At 39.0% G+C, this 21,508-nt stretch overlaps 1 protein-coding gene across 1 annotated transcript in view; it reads left to right on the top strand.

Annotated features, from left to right (window-relative positions):
• Positions 1 to 2,195: 2,195 nt before the first annotated feature.
• The window catches only part of LOC135199500 (tether containing UBX domain for GLUT4-like), a 32,602-nt gene continuing 13,289 nt past the window's right edge, over positions 2,196 to 21,508 (top strand). Inside the window, exons 1-10 of the mRNA XM_064227608.1 lie at positions 2,196 to 2,325; positions 7,357 to 7,505; positions 7,907 to 7,962; positions 8,490 to 8,659; positions 9,322 to 9,502; positions 9,940 to 10,019; positions 11,310 to 11,567; positions 12,403 to 12,518; positions 13,925 to 14,058; positions 15,148 to 15,371. Coding sequence (XP_064083678.1) covers positions 7,425 to 7,505; positions 7,907 to 7,962; positions 8,490 to 8,659; positions 9,322 to 9,502; positions 9,940 to 10,019; positions 11,310 to 11,567; positions 12,403 to 12,518; positions 13,925 to 14,058; positions 15,148 to 15,371 — 1,300 coding nt within the window. The 5' untranslated portion in view covers positions 2,196 to 2,325; positions 7,357 to 7,424. The remainder of the gene's footprint in view (positions 2,326 to 7,356; positions 7,506 to 7,906; positions 7,963 to 8,489; positions 8,660 to 9,321; positions 9,503 to 9,939; positions 10,020 to 11,309; positions 11,568 to 12,402; positions 12,519 to 13,924; positions 14,059 to 15,147; positions 15,372 to 21,508) is intronic.

Genomic DNA, 21,508 nt, shown 5'->3' with positions numbered 1-21,508 from the left:
TTGCCATACAAAAACACCACAGGCGGATGGACAGATGAAAAAAAAAAAGAGTATTTATATAGCTGAACATGATATGGAACAAAGTGGTTGAGTGACGTTACATTAAGAACTAAGTCTGACCCTCAAAAAGACTTTAAATTGTCATTCTATTCTCCTGAATTAGACTAAGTAATCACTCCCAAAACTCAAAAATGATTAGTTCCTAAATTTAAATAGTCAAGTCTTTAAGAGAATCCATTCTCTTGTATAATGCCACGAACCCATCTTTTTCGATGGGCTTCTTTGACCCCGAGACCTTATCTGAGGAGAGTGTCACCTTCCTCTCCAATGTCGGCCGGTTGGACCCATCATTACACGCACTAACACATGCACATATCCAGACACCTTAAAAATCACATAGCAACCGCGAGCTTCACCGGCATCACATTGCATGATCATCAATTCAAACAGTTCTTTCATTTCCGCAACCTTCGAGGAAGGCTTGTCGCTAGGCCCTCTCTTGTCTCTAAGCGAAAAAAGCCGAAGTTTAACAATTCACCAACACATTTGCTTTTTCCTTTAATAGGTAGTACTTAGTACTACCTACATGTACCTAGCCTAAGTTGTAAGTTCAAAATAGTAACATGAAAAATGCATAACCAGAAACTCACCTTATCAGACTTCAGAGCGCTCAATCAAAAACAAGTTACAACCCTTTGAGAACAACCTATGATACAAAAGCCTGTGATGTCCCAAAACTTACAATCTACCTGTAGATTCGATGCCAAAACCGCCATGGACTCTATTGTCTTCCCGACTATACGTCTACTTCACCCGTGCCAAACCCTTCCCCTCTTCACCTGTGCAAACCCCCACCCAATCCCCACGACCACAAAATCCAAATGAATTCGCACGTTTATGAATTTTGTAGAAATAATTGATTTATCCTTACGTATATATAATTGCTATTGGTGAATATATAGCACATGTATGGTAATAGTTGAATGTGTGTTGTTGGATTTGTAATGTAAGCCTATCTTTCTCATCAATTCACTACATTTAACAAATATATTCAAACTCCTCAATAATATATCTGGAATTTACTTCACATAACGAACTTGAGAACTTTTCTAAAGTGTTTTTTTATGTTATTGTGAACTTTGTAATTCAAACCTGTATTCGTGGTATATAATTTGTCTCCATTTCCCAAATAAAACCGAACAGCTTCTTGACTCAACTTTAGAGTTGCCCTATTATCTGGCGACGCGTGCATGGTGATGTATATGGGGTTGTAATTTCCTTTGAGTGATTCATTTTCATTTATCTCTTACTTGATTACCCATTTGATACGTTTAAACTTTTCTTAGTTAGATTAATCCTAAGTTTAAATTCGACGAGTGCATTCCAATTTCTCTCCAGTTTACCTTATTTTTCCTGTGTTCCAATTTGAATGGTAAAATAATCTGGCGTCGTATCTCACATTGATTTATGATTTTCATGCATTTAGTACCAAATTCGCCACAGCTATAACTTAGTTTACAGATATATATGCTTTTATGCAACAGAACATCATTTAGCCTAACAGTGAGTACCTAAATCACAGCGAATACAATTACGCATAGAAATGCACAAACCGAACTACAGAAGTAATGGACAATCAACTGGAAGCAATTAGCCCATTCACTCATCAGTTTCGTGGTATTATTCCATCCCAAAGTACTGTAAGTCGTTGCAAAATGTTGTACAATATATATTGTTTAGGTAATTGAAAAATTTTTTTTTACATTGTTTTATGTCATCGAAAAATATCATAATATTGTTTTAGGTCGATACAAAATGCTGTAACATTGTTTTATATCGTTGATAAATGTTGTAACAATGTTTTATGACATATAAAAATGTTGCAACATCGGTTTATGTCATTGAAAAATATCGTAATATTGTTTTAAAGGTAATCGAAAAATGCGTATAATCATTGCTTTAGGTCGTTTCAAAATGTTGTGACATTGCTTTAGGTAGCTGCAAAATGTTGTAACGTTGCTTTAAGTCGTTGCAAAATGCTGCAATACTGTTTTATTTCATCGTAAAATGCTTTAACATCTTTTTGGGTCATTAAAAAAAACCTCAACAAAATCGAAAGTTAAAATAAAATAGCGTGGACATTTATAAAAGTGAGCCGTTACGACTCCTCTCATTCCTTACTACTACTACTTTGCCTACTGGGAAAAATAAACACTGTCATTCCTCTGAAAGATCTCGACCATTACGTGTACATAGGAGCCCAATCTAGACGGATTTCTCCCGTTCGGAAATAGGGTTTTTTGTCGATTTTGCCCCAAAAAACAGGTAAACTAAAAAGAAAACTTGAAATGTGACCTATAGAGATAATAGCTATTGGTAAAATTAGGAACAGATAGGTAGTAGGTAACCTAGTTTAGCGTAGACACAGTTTTGTAATGTAGATTTAGGTAGCCTACTATTTACCTTAAGACTTTTTAACATTTTTTTTTGGTTACCTATTTCAAGACTAAACTCTCCCATTTACGCTTATTAATGTCTGTGTTGAGTCTGCAATACGATTGAATCATGCCTGTATCTATTTTATAACCTATGCCATGTACCTACCTATTCTTAAACAGAAGATTAGCTATCAATATTTAGGTAAGGGGAACAACCGACTGGACTACCGGATCCAGTTTCCACCGCGTGTGGATCCGCCCTTCGAAAAAGTACTTTAATACGCCTGACACTGGAGTTGGGCACCAGTCACGAGTTGTTGGTGGTGAGAGCAAGAACTCGAGACCTCTACTCTCCTTTTGAGGTAAGTATTTTCTCCAAAGTTAGAAATTAAGGTCATATTTTAATAAGATTAAACAGAGGTTAATGAAAAGTCTGGCTCTACGCCGCGCACACTTACCTCCATGACACATTCGAATATTTTACTTACAACACCACCGAATATTTAGAAGATTGACGCCATCTCAATGTTTGCGGAGTCGCTTGTGTCAACAAACTAACCATATCCTGTGCTAAATCCGCACGCCACTTGTACCCATAGACGCTGACACCAACCGCCTGGCAGATTCAAGGAAACTGACGATATTTTGGTAGAAAGAAGAAGAAACGTGCACTAGATAATTATTTAAATAAATAGTTAAAAAGCAGTATAAGGTCATGAATTGCATACATTTTTTACATATTTATGATTATTAATTTGAAAATATTTGTCATTGAAAAAGTGACTAGATTCCTGACTCAAATATCAACAGTTTGGCTGTGAACAATACCTACGGTGTTGTTCGTGCACTTCTATTGTTTATCAGTGTTGCCAATTGGTATGTGTTTACCCTCCACATGGGGTATAAGACTTACACAAACCTGGGGAAATAAGTGAAGTTAGCTTTTCTATTTCTAGTATATATACATAGGGTAAACAACCGCATGGCCTGGCTCAACTCACCGACGAACACGGCTGGACACCCTCCGAAAAAGTACTTATAACGCGTCCTGACACCAGAGATGGGCATCAGTCGCAACTTGTTGTTGGTGAGAAACGGAGCTAAAGACCTCTGCTCTCCTTTCAAAGTAAGTATTTTCTCCAAAGTTAGAAATTAAGGCCAAATTTAAAGCATTAAACAGAGGGTAGTGAAAAGGGTGTCCAACGCAATGCAAATCTCACCAAAACGCTTTCGAAATTTTTACTTACACTTAAATATCTTAAAAGATTGACGCCATCTCAATGTTTGTGGAGTCACTTGTGTCAACAAACTTCCCATTTCCTGTGATAAATCTGCACAACACTTGTACCCATAGATGCTGGGGCACTTTCATCACAACAATCGGAACACAGTCACTGGCCATAACTTTTTTAAGTAAACAACTCTTTTGGTAGAAGACGACGACAAAGTGTGCACTAGATAATCATTTAAATAAATAAATATTTATGATGATTAATTTGAAAATATTCGTTATTGAAAAAGTAACTCGATTCTGACTCAAATTTAAGTAATTATTTTTCGGAATTAGAACGTTCTTTTAAGTCCTGTATTATGACGTCACGACATCTTGACTTTCGTACCTATTGTAGATGAATTGCTATACTTAACTGTTTTGCAGAACAGTTTACCAGTTATTCATGCAGATTGTTATCAGCTATGCATGTAATTGTTATAATCGTAATGCGCATATATATCTTTATTATTTACTTTTTGGATATATGAAGATGTTTTACTGCCGGATTACCACCATAGTGTGACACAATCATTTTCGGTCCCTGGCCCTCCGCCTGTTTTCGCACCATAAGAAATTAATGGGGCCGAATTTGCAATGACCAGAAAGTCATTAAAAGAGGAAAGTTAGCATTGAGGGGCATATGTTTTGATTGAGAAAAGTACAAATTTATACAATAGCTAGCTTGTAAAAAATACTTGATTACAAAAAACTTGATTGACAACTAAGCAGCATACCTACTATGGGTTTCAGAGACAGTGCAAGCACGTTTTTGGGCAATACTTATTTCTGTAACGAACACTCGTATCAGAACGAGATTTTGCTATAGTGCATTACACCCAGTGCTGTAATTTATAAGGGTATCATGAATCACTAATCGTAAAGAATAACGACACTTGTCCTTGTACTAAGAGACAAAAACTCCATTATGCAGAAATGGATACGAACACGCGTAAAAAGCTCCACCTACACTCTCCCCCCCACCTCTCCACCGCCACCCCTGTCTTTCTTCCTTCCTTTGCCTTCCTTTCTCTCTCTCTCTCTCTCTCTCTCTCTCTCTCTCTCTCTCTCTCTCTCTCTCTCTCTCTCTCTCTCTCTCTCTCTCTCTGTCGCCAATTGGTATAGGTTGACCCTCCAAACTGGGTATAAGACTTACACTAAACGTGGAAATTGGTGAAATTAGCCTATGTATTGAAAGTATATATACATAAATATCAAAGAAATTTTATCATTATTGCATTACTATGACAACTAGAATTCATTGAAACAGTTTATAATAATGCATCGACGTATGTGTGAAGCTCCACTAATGTGGCAACGATGATTTTGCCATTCTTAGCATGCAAACATTAAAGGTCACATTTATTTCTGGCATACAGTTATTTAAGAAAAATCAAAATACTAATATAGACTTAAATCAATGAAAAGTGCTAGAAAAAAAAGAAAAAGACTATAATCCACTTATCCGTAGTCTGTCCCGCTATGGTTTTCGGCAGCCAGATGTACGACAAGGTTAAAAACATTGAATTGTATCTACTTCAGAAATATCTGTAATTTTTTGGGGTAATTTGGTTGCAAAAAAGGGGTAATAGACATGAATTAAATAAACATTTTGAAATAATAAAGTAAAGTTGAACTAAATAATGAGTAAAGTAAACAATTAAGGGAATAAAACTTTGCAGCAGCGTCGTCTGCTGCTCGTAACTGTGTTTGTGGAGTGAGCGCTTAGGAACCAGGAACAGCAACGTGGTTCAAGTGCAATGTGGAGTGAATTAAGACCAAAATGTGTATAATAACAATCAAATAAGCACTGTGGAGTTTCAGTTGTGATGGCAGTAAGGATAAAACCACTGATTACAAGGTAAAAATTAATTCGGTTCAAACCATGACCCCGGGAATAACAAGTTTCATACTTTCACTAATATAGGCAACAAAATGTTGTTTTATTGTGCTGATTACAACTGCAATCTTGAGTAAGATCAATAAACGTTAAATATATACGCTAATATTGTTCAAACAAGTGCTGGGAAGGCTGGGAAAGATGGTGTCTATCCGTGACCAGACCCGTCCAGCCACACGATTGCCGCCATATTGGATTTAAAAACTGCGTTGAAAACATATTTTACGAAGAGCGTCACATGCTTATTTTAGTTCGTATGGGGCTTTCATATATCACATTATGTTGACAAAACTTCAGTCTTTTGAATGGTATGCTTAGAGTTGTAATTGTATTCTTGTTTCACCAATTAAATATCGAGTGAATAAGACCCGGCCAGCATGATGAAGGTGGATCGTCCGTGATTGTTTACCCTATTAGAGCAATTTTCTCATTATTGCATTACTATGACAACTAGAATTCATGGAAACAGTTTGTAAATGCATCGGCGTATGTGAAGCTCCACTAAATTGGCAACGATGACATTTTGCCGTCGTCTACTCGTATCTACTTTAGAAATATCTGTAATTTTTGGGGGTTAATTTGGTTGCAAAAAAGGGATAATAGACATGAATTAAAATAAACATTTTGAAGTAACAAAGTAAAGTTAAACTAAATAATGAGTAAAGTAAACTATTAAGGGAATAAAGCTTTGTACCTCATAAACCGTGTGCTCGTGTGCTGCCTGCAACTGTGTTTGTGGAGTGAGCGCTTAGGAACCAGGAACCGCAACGTAGTTCAAGTGCAATTTGGAGTGAATTAAGACCAAAACATGTATAATTACAATCAAACAAGTACTGTGGAGTTTCAGTTGTGATGGCAGTAAGGATAAAACCACCGATTTCAAAGTGAAAATAAATTTTGGTTTGAACCATTGACCCCGGGAATAAGAAGTTTCATGCTTTCACTAATATAGGCAACAAAATGTTGTTTTATTGTGCTGATTACAACTGCAATCTTGAGTAAGATCAATAAACGTTACATGTATACGCTAATATTGTTCAAATGAGCGCTGGGAAGGATGTTAGATCAATGCCAGTTACAAACACCTCAGGTGGTTGCCGCCATATTGGATTTAAAAACTGCGTTGAAAACATATTTTACGAAGACCTCACGTGCTTATTTTAGCTCGTATGGCGCTTTCATATATTACATTATGTTGACGAAACTTCAGTCTTTTGAATGGTATGCCTAAAGATGTAATTGTATTCTTGTTTCACCAATTAAATATCAAGTGAATAAGGCTGATCCATATGATGACGATTGATCCACTGCAGTGTTTCCCCCTAAGCTATGCAGAATTGTTCCATATTTTTACCAAGTTTTCTGTATAGTGTATGATGCTGTATGAGCCGTGGCCCATGACACATTCAGCCATGGTCTGGTGGTGGCCTGTAATATAGAGCTGCTAGATGCACGATGAAAGTTAATTTTCACCTGAAGTAAAATGAAACTACTAAGGCTAGAGGGCTGCAATTTGGTATGTTTGATGATTGGAGGGTGGATGATCAACATCCAATACGTATGCAGTTCTCTAGCCTCAGTAGTTTTTAAGGTATAAGGGTGGACAGAAAAAGTGCAGACGGACAGACAAAGCCGTCACTGTAGTTTTTTCCCTTACAGAGAACTAAAACCAGATATTGTAGGAATGATAATAAAGGAAATACTTTTTTCTTAGGTTTAATGAGAACTTTATATATCTTACTTTACAGGTCACCCAGAGGTATCCTGAGCAGGGAATAATATTTCTGAGGGTTATAAAACATTGAACTCGAGAAGAATGGCAATGTCAGTTACAGTTTTGTGTCCAAATGGGAGAAGGGTTGGTGTAAAAGTTACTCCAAATACCAGCATTTTACAGGTATGACTAAGTATTTTTTTTAAGATTCTGCATATTGAAGAAACTAATCCACAGTTATGTGTGGGTGCATGTTTAAAAATAAATCTCTACAGAGAGCTTTTGAGAATCTGTTCGATTGACAAGGAGAATTGAACAGATTCCAAAAGTTCTCTGTAGAGATGTAATTTGGTGATTTACCTCAGTGTATCGAGTTCAGAATAATGACCTTGTGACATTATCGAGAGGATCGGTATTTTTTCCCCCAACTTTATTGCATTGTTGACCTAATAGCACATCATTACTAGCAGATAACATTAAGCTCTGTTACAATGAAATTTTATTTTATTTTATATTCTTATATTGAATATAAGAGAGATTTTTTAAGGCTATTAATTTCTATTTTTCATCTTTTTTTTTTGCAGATAATTGAGGATGCATGCAAAAAGGAAAAATTTGACCCTGATCAATATGATTTGAAGTAAGTGTTAATATCTTATCTGTTATTGTAATTATTTTCCTTGCAACTATGATTTTGAGATGGAGGTTTGTTCTTTGGTGTGTAAATTTTGATTCATTCAGAACTTTCCAGTTGCATTGATAAAACTGTTTACTTTTGTAATCACTGTAGAAGTTTGTTAGACTAGTCCTCTTGGGTAAAATCTTAAGAGTAGAAAAATTGAAAATTACACTTAAGACTAAGTTGCTGTCCATCCAGTTATATAGTGTTGTTTCCTTTGTTTTTAATTTAAAAAAATAAAATCAGCATCTGGTATGTCTATACTAACTGGGAACAAAGCATTAGTGGTAGCAAGACAGTTGTATTTATGAAGCATAAAAATTTAAGTATTAATTTTGTACTCATATTTCCCAAAAACAAATGGTATTGTTTTTGCCTGTGCAGTGAAGTTCATTTGTTTCTGAAGGAATCATTGAAAGCATCAGTACTTCCTTAATACGTACTCTGGAGTAGTAACAAGTCATGACTGAGCTTTATAATCATCACAGACATCTTCAGCGCACCTTGGATTCGTCTAGCACAGTTCGATATACCAACTTGCCAAACAAATGTCAGCTAGAACTCGTTCAGTGCACTGTCCCAAGAAAGTCGTCTGTCATTACTGTTAATGTTGCTGCCGATGCAGGGACTCGCTTTGTTCATGACTTTACGCCTGATAGTAAGTACATTATTGTTAAGACAGTTATACGTATGAATAATCATCTTCATTGTCCTTTAAGTAGTACAGTATATGACCTGATAATCATGCATCAGTTTCAACTTTTTCATTGGATGAGTAGGCTCATGCTTATCAGTAACATTTGAGCTAAATCAGTCCCTTTGTTTATCACTGAAATTACCTAAAATTACAAGTGAACCTTTGAGATGAAAAAAAAAAATCTATGTTAAATATCTTTTCCCTGACAGTCATTCAAATGTTTAATGAATCAGTTGGGGAAAGATTGTTCTGATTGTGGTGGCAAATTCTTACTTGACCTTTGACCTTTGACCTTTGACCTCTAAGTACAACCTTGTTTTCACTGCACACGAGCTATCATGTTAGAACTTCTTGACAGTTTTATAAGAGATAATTCAATTTAGAACTGTGCTCCATCCATAGTGTCTTTTTATAATTAATAAGTTCCATAATGCTTGGATTGGCTGCATTTATGTAAAAAGAAAATATAAGTTACACAGCACTGTAAAATATTTTCAAAATTTTTCCTTTTCAAATTTATTGCAGCATTCTGCTTCATGCAGTTGGACCTAGGTGCAGTGTATCAACATTATTTAGGCAAAATATTTTGTCATTACACATTAAACTATAATTTTCCTTGACAGCAACATTGTGGGAGATATTAAACCATCATGAGCAACAAGGCAATGAAGGAGCATTCCTTCCTCCTGAGGGTGATTTTCGCGAAGCAGTAATCGTCTACATGATGAGGAGAATTAGCGGCTCTGATCTCAAAACCACAACACTCAAATCCTTGGGGCTTACCAGGGGGAAATGCATGTTTAGGTAATTATGTAATGTCATTTTCTGGCAAGTAGGTATGAATAACTTAATTAAGAGACCAAAGAGAATACTATATGAAAAGTAGGAAGAAAATGTATTACCTGGAGCCTGATGGCCATTCATCCTTTAGATAACACAGTTTAGAGTAAACCCATGCAAGACTTCATTCTTGAATAAAGAATTTACCTTCCACATTGAATCACTGTGTTCGATTTCAGATTGAAAATATAACTGAAGAGATCAGGTTGACTTACTTCTAGAGTATTTGAGTGTTGTTCATGTAAGTTTAACAGTAGTTTCTAATCACCTAAGTGACTAGTATACTTAATCCCAGGATCAGAATTGTTCCTTAAGTAGTGATTGTTGGTCTTGTGTTATAAATTTCATTTGAAAACTTAATCATATGCTTTAGTAATAATTTAATGTTTACTTTTTTGCAGGCATAGTTTTCAAACAATAGGATGTACAGGACAAGCACATGTTGCTGCTCCTTTGGCACGGCCCAAACTCCCTAAACCAGGTAAAAATAAGTCAGTCACTTAAGATCAGTTTTTTTTTAATTAACATCTCTTTCCAAGCATAGTATGTTAGTTCATCTCTCATGCTGCATTATTTATCCATTGTTGAGGTATTGCATAACATTTTAAGTGTAACTTTTTTGAAAACAGACAATAAAATGAAAGTTCAAAGTATGTTCATGGTAACAGCTTAAAAGAATCTGTTTTTATAATCTTATGTTGTATTTGTCTCGTATCAGCAAGGGATGTATTTACGGTTTGATTTTTGTCTCCCTCAAGCACAGGGGTACTTAACAAGCTCTGATTTGTGTTTCACGAGGCTGTTGTTAAATGTTAAGGGAAGGTAATTGAGCTGTCAAGCCTTTAAGTCCATATGTTACTACAGGCAGTCCCCGGGTTATGACGGTGTCGGCTTACGACGTTACGAGGTTACGACGCTTGTCAATAGACATTATTTCCAGGGTTACGACGCCTACAACGCTCATCTGGGAGATGAAATATGACACCAAAAATGCAAAATAATCAATATTTGAAGGTTTTTTTGATGAAAAATGCCATAAGAATGCAGTTTACATAGTTTTCAATGCACCCAAAGCATTAAAAGTAAGGTTTTCTTAGGATTTTTGACGATATTCTGGCTTACGACGCGTCTCAAGAACGGAACCTCCGTCGTAACCCGGGGACCGCCTGTATTACCCTTTGAGATACATATTTGTAGTCATGATATGTTAACTGTTAAATTTGCAGAAAGGCAGAAGAAAAAGATGGCTGCACCCATTATTTGTCAGTAATTAGCCACAGCTGAGTTTTGCAACCCTCCCAGAATATCAAAGGGTTAATAATCCTTGCTCTGGTTGTTATATTATGTATACATTTGTATGCGCTGATGGTATCTGTATGTCTGTTGAGACACAGTTACAGCCTTGTAGTACCTTTGGTGAGTTACTGTAGCCTTAATAAGTACTGTATGTCAGATGTTGCACACACAAGTAGCCAATACTGATGATGACTTTGTAGGTAACTAGAATTACAAACATCCTTCACAAAGGATTATATTTTAAAATTGTTAAATCTTTATTCTGGTTTTTCATTCTTAGTTGGTTTTGATGAGCAATTTATATTACAGGTTTAAAAAAATGTCACATTGGAGACCTTACCCATGAATTTATACAACAAATTTTCCAGCATTATTTTTAGGGTTTCCTCCGATTTAACTCAAAACTGCTAATGATCATTCTTAGCCATGAAGTAAACTGTAATTGCGCTGAAACTATTTCCTATTTTTTTCCCAGATGCTCAAGTTCCAGAAGTTCCTAAAAAGGTAGTACAGAATATCCCAGAAACAGAACCACAGGTACCTCAGCCATCAGTCTCCTCTAAAGATGCTGTGAAACCTGTTGAGGAACCTGTTAGTCAAAAAGAAAGCACGCCGCCCACTTCTGTGCCAGGAAATTTTCCACAGGGAACTCCCTACACCCTCTCTTCTGCTCCAAAGTCGTGCCAAGATGTTCAGTCCCAGAATGGGGAGCTTCAGCAAGATATTGTTACAAGTAAGATTTTTTTTTCATATACAGAACAAACCTGGACTTTATATAGGGGAAAGTCTCTGCTGCTGCCACCAACCCTTGTGCTATTTTCATCCACCTAGCGCTTACAAGATTTCCCTTATGTAAAGACCTTAGGTTTGTAGTTATGAAAAATACAAATTGATTAAAAATTTGTCATATTGTAAAGAACAAAAATTAGTGTCGGTACTGTATTTTCTTTAGCATTTAACCTCCCAAAATTTATACCATGCTCTGCTTATTTATTTTTAATATTCTGTATTACAGTGGACCCCCCGTATTCGCGTTCTCCAGATTCGCGGACTCACACATTCGCAGATTTCTCTGGGGAACGTTTCCCTGCATTATTCGCGGAAAATTTGCGCATTCGCGGTATTTTTCTATGATAAATATCCACAAATTCCAGGTTTTTTTGATGAATTTCATCATAAAATGCACTTTTTGTGATAAAACTATTAAAAAAACCAAGTATGAAAATTTTTAGTGGGTTTTTCTTGAGTTTTAACTAACAAAATAGGCTCTTTTTAGCATTTTCATAGGGGTTCCAAACATTCGCGGGTTCTAACTATTCCAGGGGGGGTCTGGTACGCATCCCCCGCGAATACGGGGGGACCACTGTAGTTTGATTGTTATGAAATTCCTTTAGAGGAAACCAGAACTAAACCACAACATTTTTATTTCATAGTGCTCTTGTCTTTTGTGATGAGGACTCCAATGCTTTTGTTAAACTTTATGGTTCTCTAGTTGCCATTGTGGGTCTTGCAGTCATAGAGCAAGATTAGATTATAACAAGATGTTCATGACGTATTTTTATTTTCAGATCGGAGACAGTCACCACGACCCGTGCCTATGGATGTTGATGAAGAATGTGCCAGTACCTCATCTCATAAAAAGCGAGAAACAGAAACTTTTGAAGTCAAAGAGAGTGTTGTAAAGGTACATTATGATTCACTGCCATTTGTGTTGCATATTGAATTAGCTGTAACAGAACTAGAAAATTGTTTTTACATCTGTTTTTCAGTTATTGGTCTATTTTGTTAATGTACTTTTCTTTTATCCATCATAATCAGGAAACTGGGTTGGCAAATTTTTATTGCAAAGAGTTACAAACCTATTTTAATTTTTGAGCAATTTACTACAAGGACATCGGATTTATTACTGCCATAGTGTGTCATCGTCGTTATTAAATGTTCATTTCCTGGCCATACTAGTTAACAACATTTTACATTTTCAACAACTAAAGGCTAGCTTTTCCCAGATTAATCATTCCATGCATGCGAGTGTGGATAAACAATTACCGTACCATTATTTTTATGGAACAGACCAAAATGTCTCAGAAGAGCAAATGGGGATGATATGGAAGTGGAGAACCTTGATGTGATCGATTGGTAGGTCTTAGAACTGGTAAACAATTCAGTTACCTCAGGGACACGGATGGCAGTGAAGCAGAGTTTGACTGGCCAGTTAAAAATGGAGTTACTGTTGCACTGATGAAATGGAGAGATGCTAGACCAGTGGTAAATTAATGTATCCCGTTGGTAGAGGGAGCAAAGGCTTCCAATGGGTGCATAAGGCCTGCACTGCTGTGTGCAGCAGAATAATAGACACTGACATAGGAATTGAGGAAATTTGGAAAAAGTGACTGGAATAATAAGATTCATGGTCAGATTGCAGCAGGGAGATCATATTACACACGAGGAAGTGGAGAGACACGTGGTGTTCAGCATCTGGAAAATATAGTAGTACTTAGATTTCAAAGACACGGCAGAAGCGATGAAAAAAGTCATTCATGTCTAACCCAAGGTGAAAAACATGGCTTCCAGACCAGCCATTAGGAGGTGAATGATAAAATGGGTGTGAACATAATCATAGTAAACAAATAAATAAGTTAATATGTAAACAAATGACTTAAAAAAATCATTCATAACAATAAAAGCAGTAAAGCATGATACTCTAAAATGTAAGTATCAACATCCTAAACACAACTAGGAAGACTTCCAGAATTTTACAGCAAAAGGAATTGAAAACCTTAGGTTTTACAACTAGTACTAGTTACCCAAATACAACATTCACTTGTCATGACGTTTCTTACTTGTGGTTTCTTTCCAATTTTGTATTTGCATTTGAAAGGCATATTTAAACCAGTATTTTTTCTATCAACAAATATTGCATTGTTCATACGCAGAACAAACCTTCATTCTTAACATTAGGATAAATCTTCTGGCGCCAGCTGGAAACCAGTTAAAAAACATTCAGTAAAGTGATTTGCTTAGCATTTTCTTTGTAAAATAGGCTTACACACATATTATTTTTTAAAAGTCCTCTTGATTTTCCTTTCGCAGCTTGGTGCACGAGATGCTTTTCTCTTTAATATAGATGATGCTCCACCTACCAGTTTTACAGTTGAAGATGAAGCCTTCTTTGACTTGACTGTTGATGAAGTCAAAGGCCTTTATCGTGAACAACAGAAAATGCTGTGAGTACTTATTCTCTTAACTGTACATAGTTTAAAAACAACTTTTGATGCTGGTCTGTCTCATGGTTTCTTGAGGAAAAGAACTTTAAATAAAATCCAAGCTGAACTCTTGTTTAATGTCCAAGTCTAAATGTATCCAGCAGGTAGTAGTACCTAAATAGCAAATGGTACTTACTACATAAAAAGATTGGCAACACCATACTGCCCCTTCAATTTGTCTTTAGGCCTCTTTTTCCAACTGTCAGAATTACATCCCATGAAGAAAAGCAGTTACCATACTGAATACCTCTTGCAGATGGTACAGTATTTGATCTTTATAATACCCATTTGGGCCATGTGCATCAGTGCTTTGTAATATTCATTCATCTTTTGTCATTTATCCGTTCCCACCTAGATGTCTAACTTTTAACTTAAGCTTGATCTAATCTTCACATTCATGCAAGCACAGTGAGTCTAGGTAAACTGCTAATTGGCCTCATTAAACTATGTACGTTATGATGATCCAAATCGTCATCATTGTCATGTACCGATTTGGATGTCCCATGAACACGAGTGTAAAAATGTTGAATACAAAATTGTAGTCCTTGCTCCCATTTCTTTACTTGGATAAAACAATAAAATTAAAGAATATTGAATGCAAACTTGTCCTTCCCCCTTCTCTTTACTACCTGGGTGTAAGACTGTATTCATGCAGTGATGATGAGCAAAGATGAGAAGTGAGAAAGTTTGTATTGATACTTCTTTGGTGGGTGGTCCATACCCACCAGAAAGGTAATCTTTCTAATATTAAGACTGCGGTTGAGATGTTGATTTAATCTATACTTTTATTTGTGATTGCCAGATCATTTTCATTGGGTGACGGCAGCTGTGATCAAGAGCACCATACTTCAAAGATTAGGAATACTGTGTGTCGCAGACCACAATGAAAACCCATTGCCATAATCATTGCCATAAGCCATCATTTTTTATTGAGGGAATTTGATCACTGCAATGTTCTCTCATTTTTAAACTACTTGTTCTTGTATTGTTTTCCTGTTGAACCTGATATGTAATTTGAATAATGATTTTTTAAAATTTTTTCTTCCTTAGGAGGTCACTCGAAGATGTACCTCTCATGACGAAACAGATGAGGGAAATGCATGAAACGTCCAAAGTTCTCTGTGCGCTCAATCAGTTCCCTGTCACTCGGCTTCGCATATATTTCCCTGATAACAATGTTATCCAGGCAGCCTTCAAACCGACAGAAACAGTTGCTCAGGTTATGGATTTCATCAGGCAGTTTTTATCTGATCCAAATGCTGAATTTTGTCTGTGTAAGTATAGCACAGTAGTTGCCATTTCTCCAACAACGATGTACTGTTCTTGATGCACAGTGCTTAATGCTTAGTGGCTGATTTTATTAAATCAGTTTCTATTTAAATGCAGATGTAGAAAATTTCTTGAAAGTGGTTACAAATTCATCTCCATGAGATCATATTTTTTCAAAATCATGAACATATTAAATTTGAAATAATTTTTATTTTTATGCATTCAACTTACCTGTCAGATATATACTTAGCTATAGACTCCGTCGTCCCCGATAGAAATTCGAATTTCGCGGCACACTCTACAGGTAGGTCAGGTGATCTACCGCCCCGCCGCTGGTGGCGGGAATAGGAATCATTCCCGTTTTCTAAGACAGATTTTCTCTATCGGCCGTGACAACAACATTGTTGTTGTTACTCCTGATTTGATTTTCGTATTTTTCATCGCTATTGATCTTCTAAGCCGGTTATTTTGGTGACGTATTGGATCTTTGGTTTGGCATACTCTTTCGTGGACTGTTTTTTGAACTTGGTTTTGGATATTTCTCATGATGTCGGATTCTAGCTTTACGGTTAGAAGACAGTGTGTAAATGAGGGATGCATGGTGAGGATACCGAAAGCTTCGGTAGACCCTCACACAGTTTGTAAGGGGTGTAGAAGGAATGAATGTTCAATTTCTAACACCTGTGATGAATGTGTAAATATGAATGAGGAAGAATGGAAGAATTTAAATTCATATTTAAGGAAATTAGATATGGATAGGGCTAGGAAGGCTTCCTCCAGAAGCGTAAGTAGGTCTCGCTCTAACGAGCCTATTAAATTAACACCTAACCCTAAACCTCTATCTTCTTCCTCTAGTACTAAGACTGCAAATCCGGCAACGGAAATTGCAGATCTTAAAGCTGCGCTACAAAGGATGGAACGTCAAATGATGACGTTGAAAGGTAAGCACAGTGATAGTGAATTAAGTGTCCCTAGTGCAGTGGAGGGTGCGTCTGATCGGCTCTGTCTCGCTCCCAGGCCTAGACCTCTTCCAAGCTCACAGGCCCAGAGGAGAAGGAATGTCGAAAGCCTTACGGAGGTTACGGAGAATCCCCACCGATCAGGCGTCCCCTCGGCAGATTCTGTGACGACCCGAACTGCCAAGGATCGCTATCGAAAAAGCATCCTAAATAAGTGTTTTTCTTCGTCAGATTCTTCACCGAATGTAAGGGGATGGAGTTCTGATGAACTGTCACGCCCCTTAAAGAGAAGTTGGAAGGCTCCTACTTTGGATTCAAGCCCTGAGCTTTTCTCCGATCTATCACCTTGTAAGAAGAAGAAAAGGAGATTGGTTCCTAAACGGAAATCGGAGTTTCCTTCCGCTTCGAGACATTCCTCACCTGAATCAGGGAAGGAAAAAGAGAGTGCGGCTGCAAAAATTATCCTAAATGTGCAGGAGCAACTTTCAGCCTTAGTAGGAGTTTTTACTAAGGAAACTCCCAGGAGAAAGGACTCTTTCCTTCCTATAAAGAAGACGAAGGGAAAGAAAGAAGAAACGGAAGTTTCGGCTTATACTCGGAGGAGTATGAAGAATGCGCCAAAAACGCCAACCTGGCGCAATGCGCCAGATGCGCCAGATGAGTTTGAGACTCCATACGAGTCAGAAGAGCCAGAAGCGCCATATGCGCCAGAAGAGCCAGCCTGGCGAAATGCGCCAGAAGCGCCAGAGGCGCCAGATGCGCCAGAAGCGCCACCCTGCCGAAATGCGCCAGATGCGCCAGAAGCGCCGGAAGCGCCAACCTGCCGAAATGCGCCAGAAGCGCCAGCTTGGCGCAAGGAATCACGAGCGTCAACCCGGCGCAATGAGCCACAAGTGACAAATAAGAGACGGACTTCTTTCCAAAAGACAATTAAGCCAGGAAGATTTGTTTGGCTTTCGAAGGATAAACCTTTACCTGACAAGGACTCTAGTTGTCGCACAAGCGGCCGTATTCCTTGTCAGGACATAGGTCGTTCCGAAGAAAGCGATAAGAGAGGACATCCTTCGTCTGACAGAGGAGAAAGGTGTCGCACAAGCGGCCATCGCTCTTGCCAGGAGAAGGATAAGGTCGTTTTGCAGGATCAACCTATCTCTCGTAGGGACGCAAGTTATCGCACAAGCGGTCGTCGTTCTTGCGAGAGTGGGGTGGATGTTGCAAGAGGCCAGTCTCCTACTGGAAATAAACAATCCTCTTCGGAATTGGATTTGGAAGAGATTTCGGACTCGGAAAATCACTCGGCTCCGGGTTTGTCAGATTACAAGACGCTGGCAGCCCTCTTACTTCAAGAGTTTGGGGACTCTAAGCCCTACTGCTTCCTCCTTCTCCAAGGTCCTTGTTTACAAGCACGAAGGTCCCGAAACAATCATCTTTTATTAAAATGAAGCCAACCATTTCCATGAACAAGGCTCTCCGATTCGTAGGAAATTGGTTGGAATCCAAGGAGAAGGCGGGGAAGACAGTCTTTACCTGCCCTCCTTCCAGACTATCAGGAAGAAGGGAATTTGGTACGAGACGGGCAAACCACGGGGTCTAGCTCTCCCGTCCACTGCCGAAGCAGATTTTTCGAATCTGGTAGATTCGTCTAGGAGACAAGCCTTGTCATCAGCAAAGATCACATGGGGACTTCTGAGATGGACCATCTCCTCAAGGGATTGTTTAATGTCTTAGAAGTTTTTAACTTCTTAGACTGGTCCCTTGGGGTGTTGGCCAAAAAGACACAAGAGGAGGAATCTCTTAGTCCAGAAGTCCTTCATAGTGTTCTTTCTTGTATGGACAAGGCGGTTCAGGATGGATCAGGAGAGGTGGCCTCTCTGTTTGGTACTGGTATTCTGAAGAAGAGAGTCTTATTTAGCTCTTTTCTGACGAAAGCAGTTACTCCTACTCAGAGGTCATCTCTTCTGGTATGCTCCTCTGTCGGACCAATTGTTTCCTTCAAATCTTGTAAAAGATATTTCTCATTCTTTGACAGAAAAGGCCACACAAGATCTCTTGGCCCAAGTTCTGCAAAGAAATCGAGGACTTCGGGTCCTGTTAAGAGAGAGACTCGGGCTCCTCAACAGCCCTTTCGAGGAAGTACCTCGGCCAGACCCTCTTTTAAGAAGAGAGGAGTGCAGAAGAGAGGTAGGCCTTCCTTCAGACCTATCAAGAGAGCTAAATGAGACAACAGTCCTTCAAGCACCGGTAGGAGCCAGACTTCGGAAATTTTTCCGAAGAATGGGCTCGGAGACAGGCAGAAATTTGGTCCCTTTCCGTGGTAACAAAGGGATATATGATCCCATTTCGAGACAGACCTCCCTTGACTACGAACCCGAGGGAACTGTCAGCCCAATACAGGGACCCGGCCAAGAAAGAAGCATTATTGCAACTGGTAGAACAGATGTTGCAAAAGGAGGCCATCGAAGTGGTTCGGGATCCGGATTCCCGAGGATTCTACAACCGTCTTTTTCTGGTTCCGAAATCCTCGGGAGGGTGGAGACCGGTCCTGGATGTGAGCGCATTGAACCGATTTGTGGAGAACACAAAGTTCTCTATGGAAACATCAAAATCGGTTCTTGCGGCTCTTCGTCCAGGAGATTGGATGGTCTCCTTAGATCTACAAGATGCATACTTTCATGTCCCCCTGCATCCATCATCGAAGAAATATCTCCGATTCATGATGCAGGGGAAAGTATACCAATTCAGAGCCCTATGCTTCGGCCTTTCAACGGCCCCTCAAGTGTTCACGAGGCTAATGATGAACGTTGCGAGATGGCTACATCTAGAGGGGATAAATATATCCCTTTATCTGGACGATTGGCTAATAAGAGCAAAATCGGAAATTCAGTGCTTGAAGGACTTGGAGAAGACGTTGAACTTGACAAAATCTCTGGGACTGCTCGTGAACCTCGAGAAATCACAATTGATCCCCAGACAGAACATAGTCTATCTGGGGATACAGATGGATTCTCGGGTCGGGCGTTTCCATCTCAAGACAGAATTACTCGAGGCTTAGAAAAGATCTCGAACTTCTTAGGGAAAGAACGGACCTCGGCGAGGGAATGGCTCAGTCTGCTGGGCACCCTTTCCTCGTTAGAGCAGTTCATTTCCCTGGGAAGATTAAATCTCAGACCTCTGCAATTTTATCTAAAGAGGATGTGGAGTCAAAAGACAGGAGACTTGTCAGACATTTTTCCCATCCAACAGGGGATAAAATCAGACCTAAAGTGGTGGTTAACCCCATTAACAAGGAACGAAGGGGTGTCGCTCTTGATTCGAACGGAACCCTCACCGAGTGTTGTTTTCCGATGCCTCGGAAAACAGGTTGGGGAGCAACACTGGGTCCAAAGGAAGTAGCAGGTGTTTGGACCAGACAACAAACTACTCTGCACATCAATGCGAAGGAACTCCTGGCAATTCATCTAGCCCTGGAATACTTCGAAGCGGAAGTCAGAGAGGCGGTAGTTCAAGTCATTCCGACAACACCACAGCTCTGGCTTACATTCGGAAATCAAGGGGGCACTCACTCTTTCTCTCTGAACGAAATAGCGAGAGCTCTATTAACCTGGACAGAGGAACGGGGCATTATTCTGACGTACAAGGTTTGTCCAAGGAGTAAAAAACCTAAGGGCAGACAGATTGAGCAGAAAGAACCAGGTTCTCCCGACAGAGTGGATGCTTCCACTCAGAAGTCTGCAGACAAATATGGTAACTCTGGGGGAGACCCAGAGAATCGACCTGTTTGCCACGTTCCTCTCCAGGAAAATAGACAACTTCTGCTCGCTAGAAGAAGATCCCAGAGCCACAGCGATCGATGCCTTCCTCATGGATTGGTCAGGCATAGATGCATACGCTTTTCCCCATTCAAATTGCTGGGGGAAGTAGTAAGAAAATTTGTGGCATCGGAAGGAATGAGAATGACTCTAATGCTCCCTTTTGGCCCTTCCCGAATGGCGGTCACAGAGGTACTGGAATGGACGGTGGACTTCCCCAGATCTCTACCAGACAGGACAGATCTGCTCAGACAACCCCACTTCGAGAGGTTCCACAAAAACATCCAAAGTCTCTCCCTGACTGCCTTTCGACTATCGAAAGACTGGTCAGAGCGAGAGGCTTTTCAAAGAAAGTGGCAACTTCAATTGCTAGAGCCCGCAGAGCCTCTCACCCTGCAGGTCTACCATCGAAGTGGGAAGTTTTCCGGTAGATGGTGTAGGTCGAAGAAGCTATCCTCTTCCAATACCTCTGTAACCGAAATCGCGGATTTTCTCCTCTTCTTAAGAGAAGAATCCAAATTGGCCGTATCAACTATTAAGGGATATAGGAGCATGCTCTCAGCTGTTTTTAGAAACAGAGGGCTGAATCTCGAGAATAATAAGGATCTTCATGATCTCATCAGGTCTTTCGAGACTAAGAAATTGAGATCATCAATTCCCCCGAGTTGGAACCTGGACGTTGTCCTTAAAAGGTTCTTGATGTGCGGACAGGGTTTCGAACCTATAGATAAAATCTCATTCAGAGATCTTACTAGCAAATGCATATTTCCTGTTGGCTCTAGCAACTGCTAAGAGGATCAGTGAATTGCATGCTTTGGACTCTCGGGTGGGATTTAGAAGAGACTCGGCTGTCATTTCTTTCCAGGATCTTTTCCTAGCGAAGAATGAGAACCCTTCTAAACCTTGGCCTAGAAGTTTCGAAGTCAAGGGACTCTCTTCTCTGGTAGGAAGAGAGTTGGACGGTCCCTTTGCCCAGTCAGGACCTTAAAATTTTTATTAGAAAAGAAGGGGACACAGCTTCAGGGAGTCGACAAGTCTTTGGTGTCGGGTAAGAAACCCAAGAGACCGATGTCAAAAGAACGCACTGGCATTCTTTGTCAGAAATGTAATTACCGAAGCTCATAGGAATTGCCAAGAGAACTCTTTAAAGCTGCTGAGAGTGAAAGCTCACGAAGTCCGGGCTGTGGCAACTTCCCTTTCTTTTACGAAGAATATGTCCATGAGAAACATTTTAGCAGCAACTTATTGGAGGTGCAATTCAGTATTTGCATCCCACTATTTAAAGGATGTTAGAATAACATACGATAAATGTTTCTCTCTTGGACCTTATGTATCAGCGGATACTATGCTGGGAAATGGAGCAGACGCTGATCC

This window comes from Macrobrachium nipponense, chromosome 25 (genome assembly GCF_015104395.2).
Source record: "Macrobrachium nipponense isolate FS-2020 chromosome 25, ASM1510439v2, whole genome shotgun sequence".
Classification (NCBI taxonomy): Eukaryota; Metazoa; Arthropoda; class Malacostraca; order Decapoda; family Palaemonidae; genus Macrobrachium; species Macrobrachium nipponense.
Note: the sequence above shows the minus strand (reverse complement) of the source record. Positions and strands in the feature narration are given on the sequence as shown.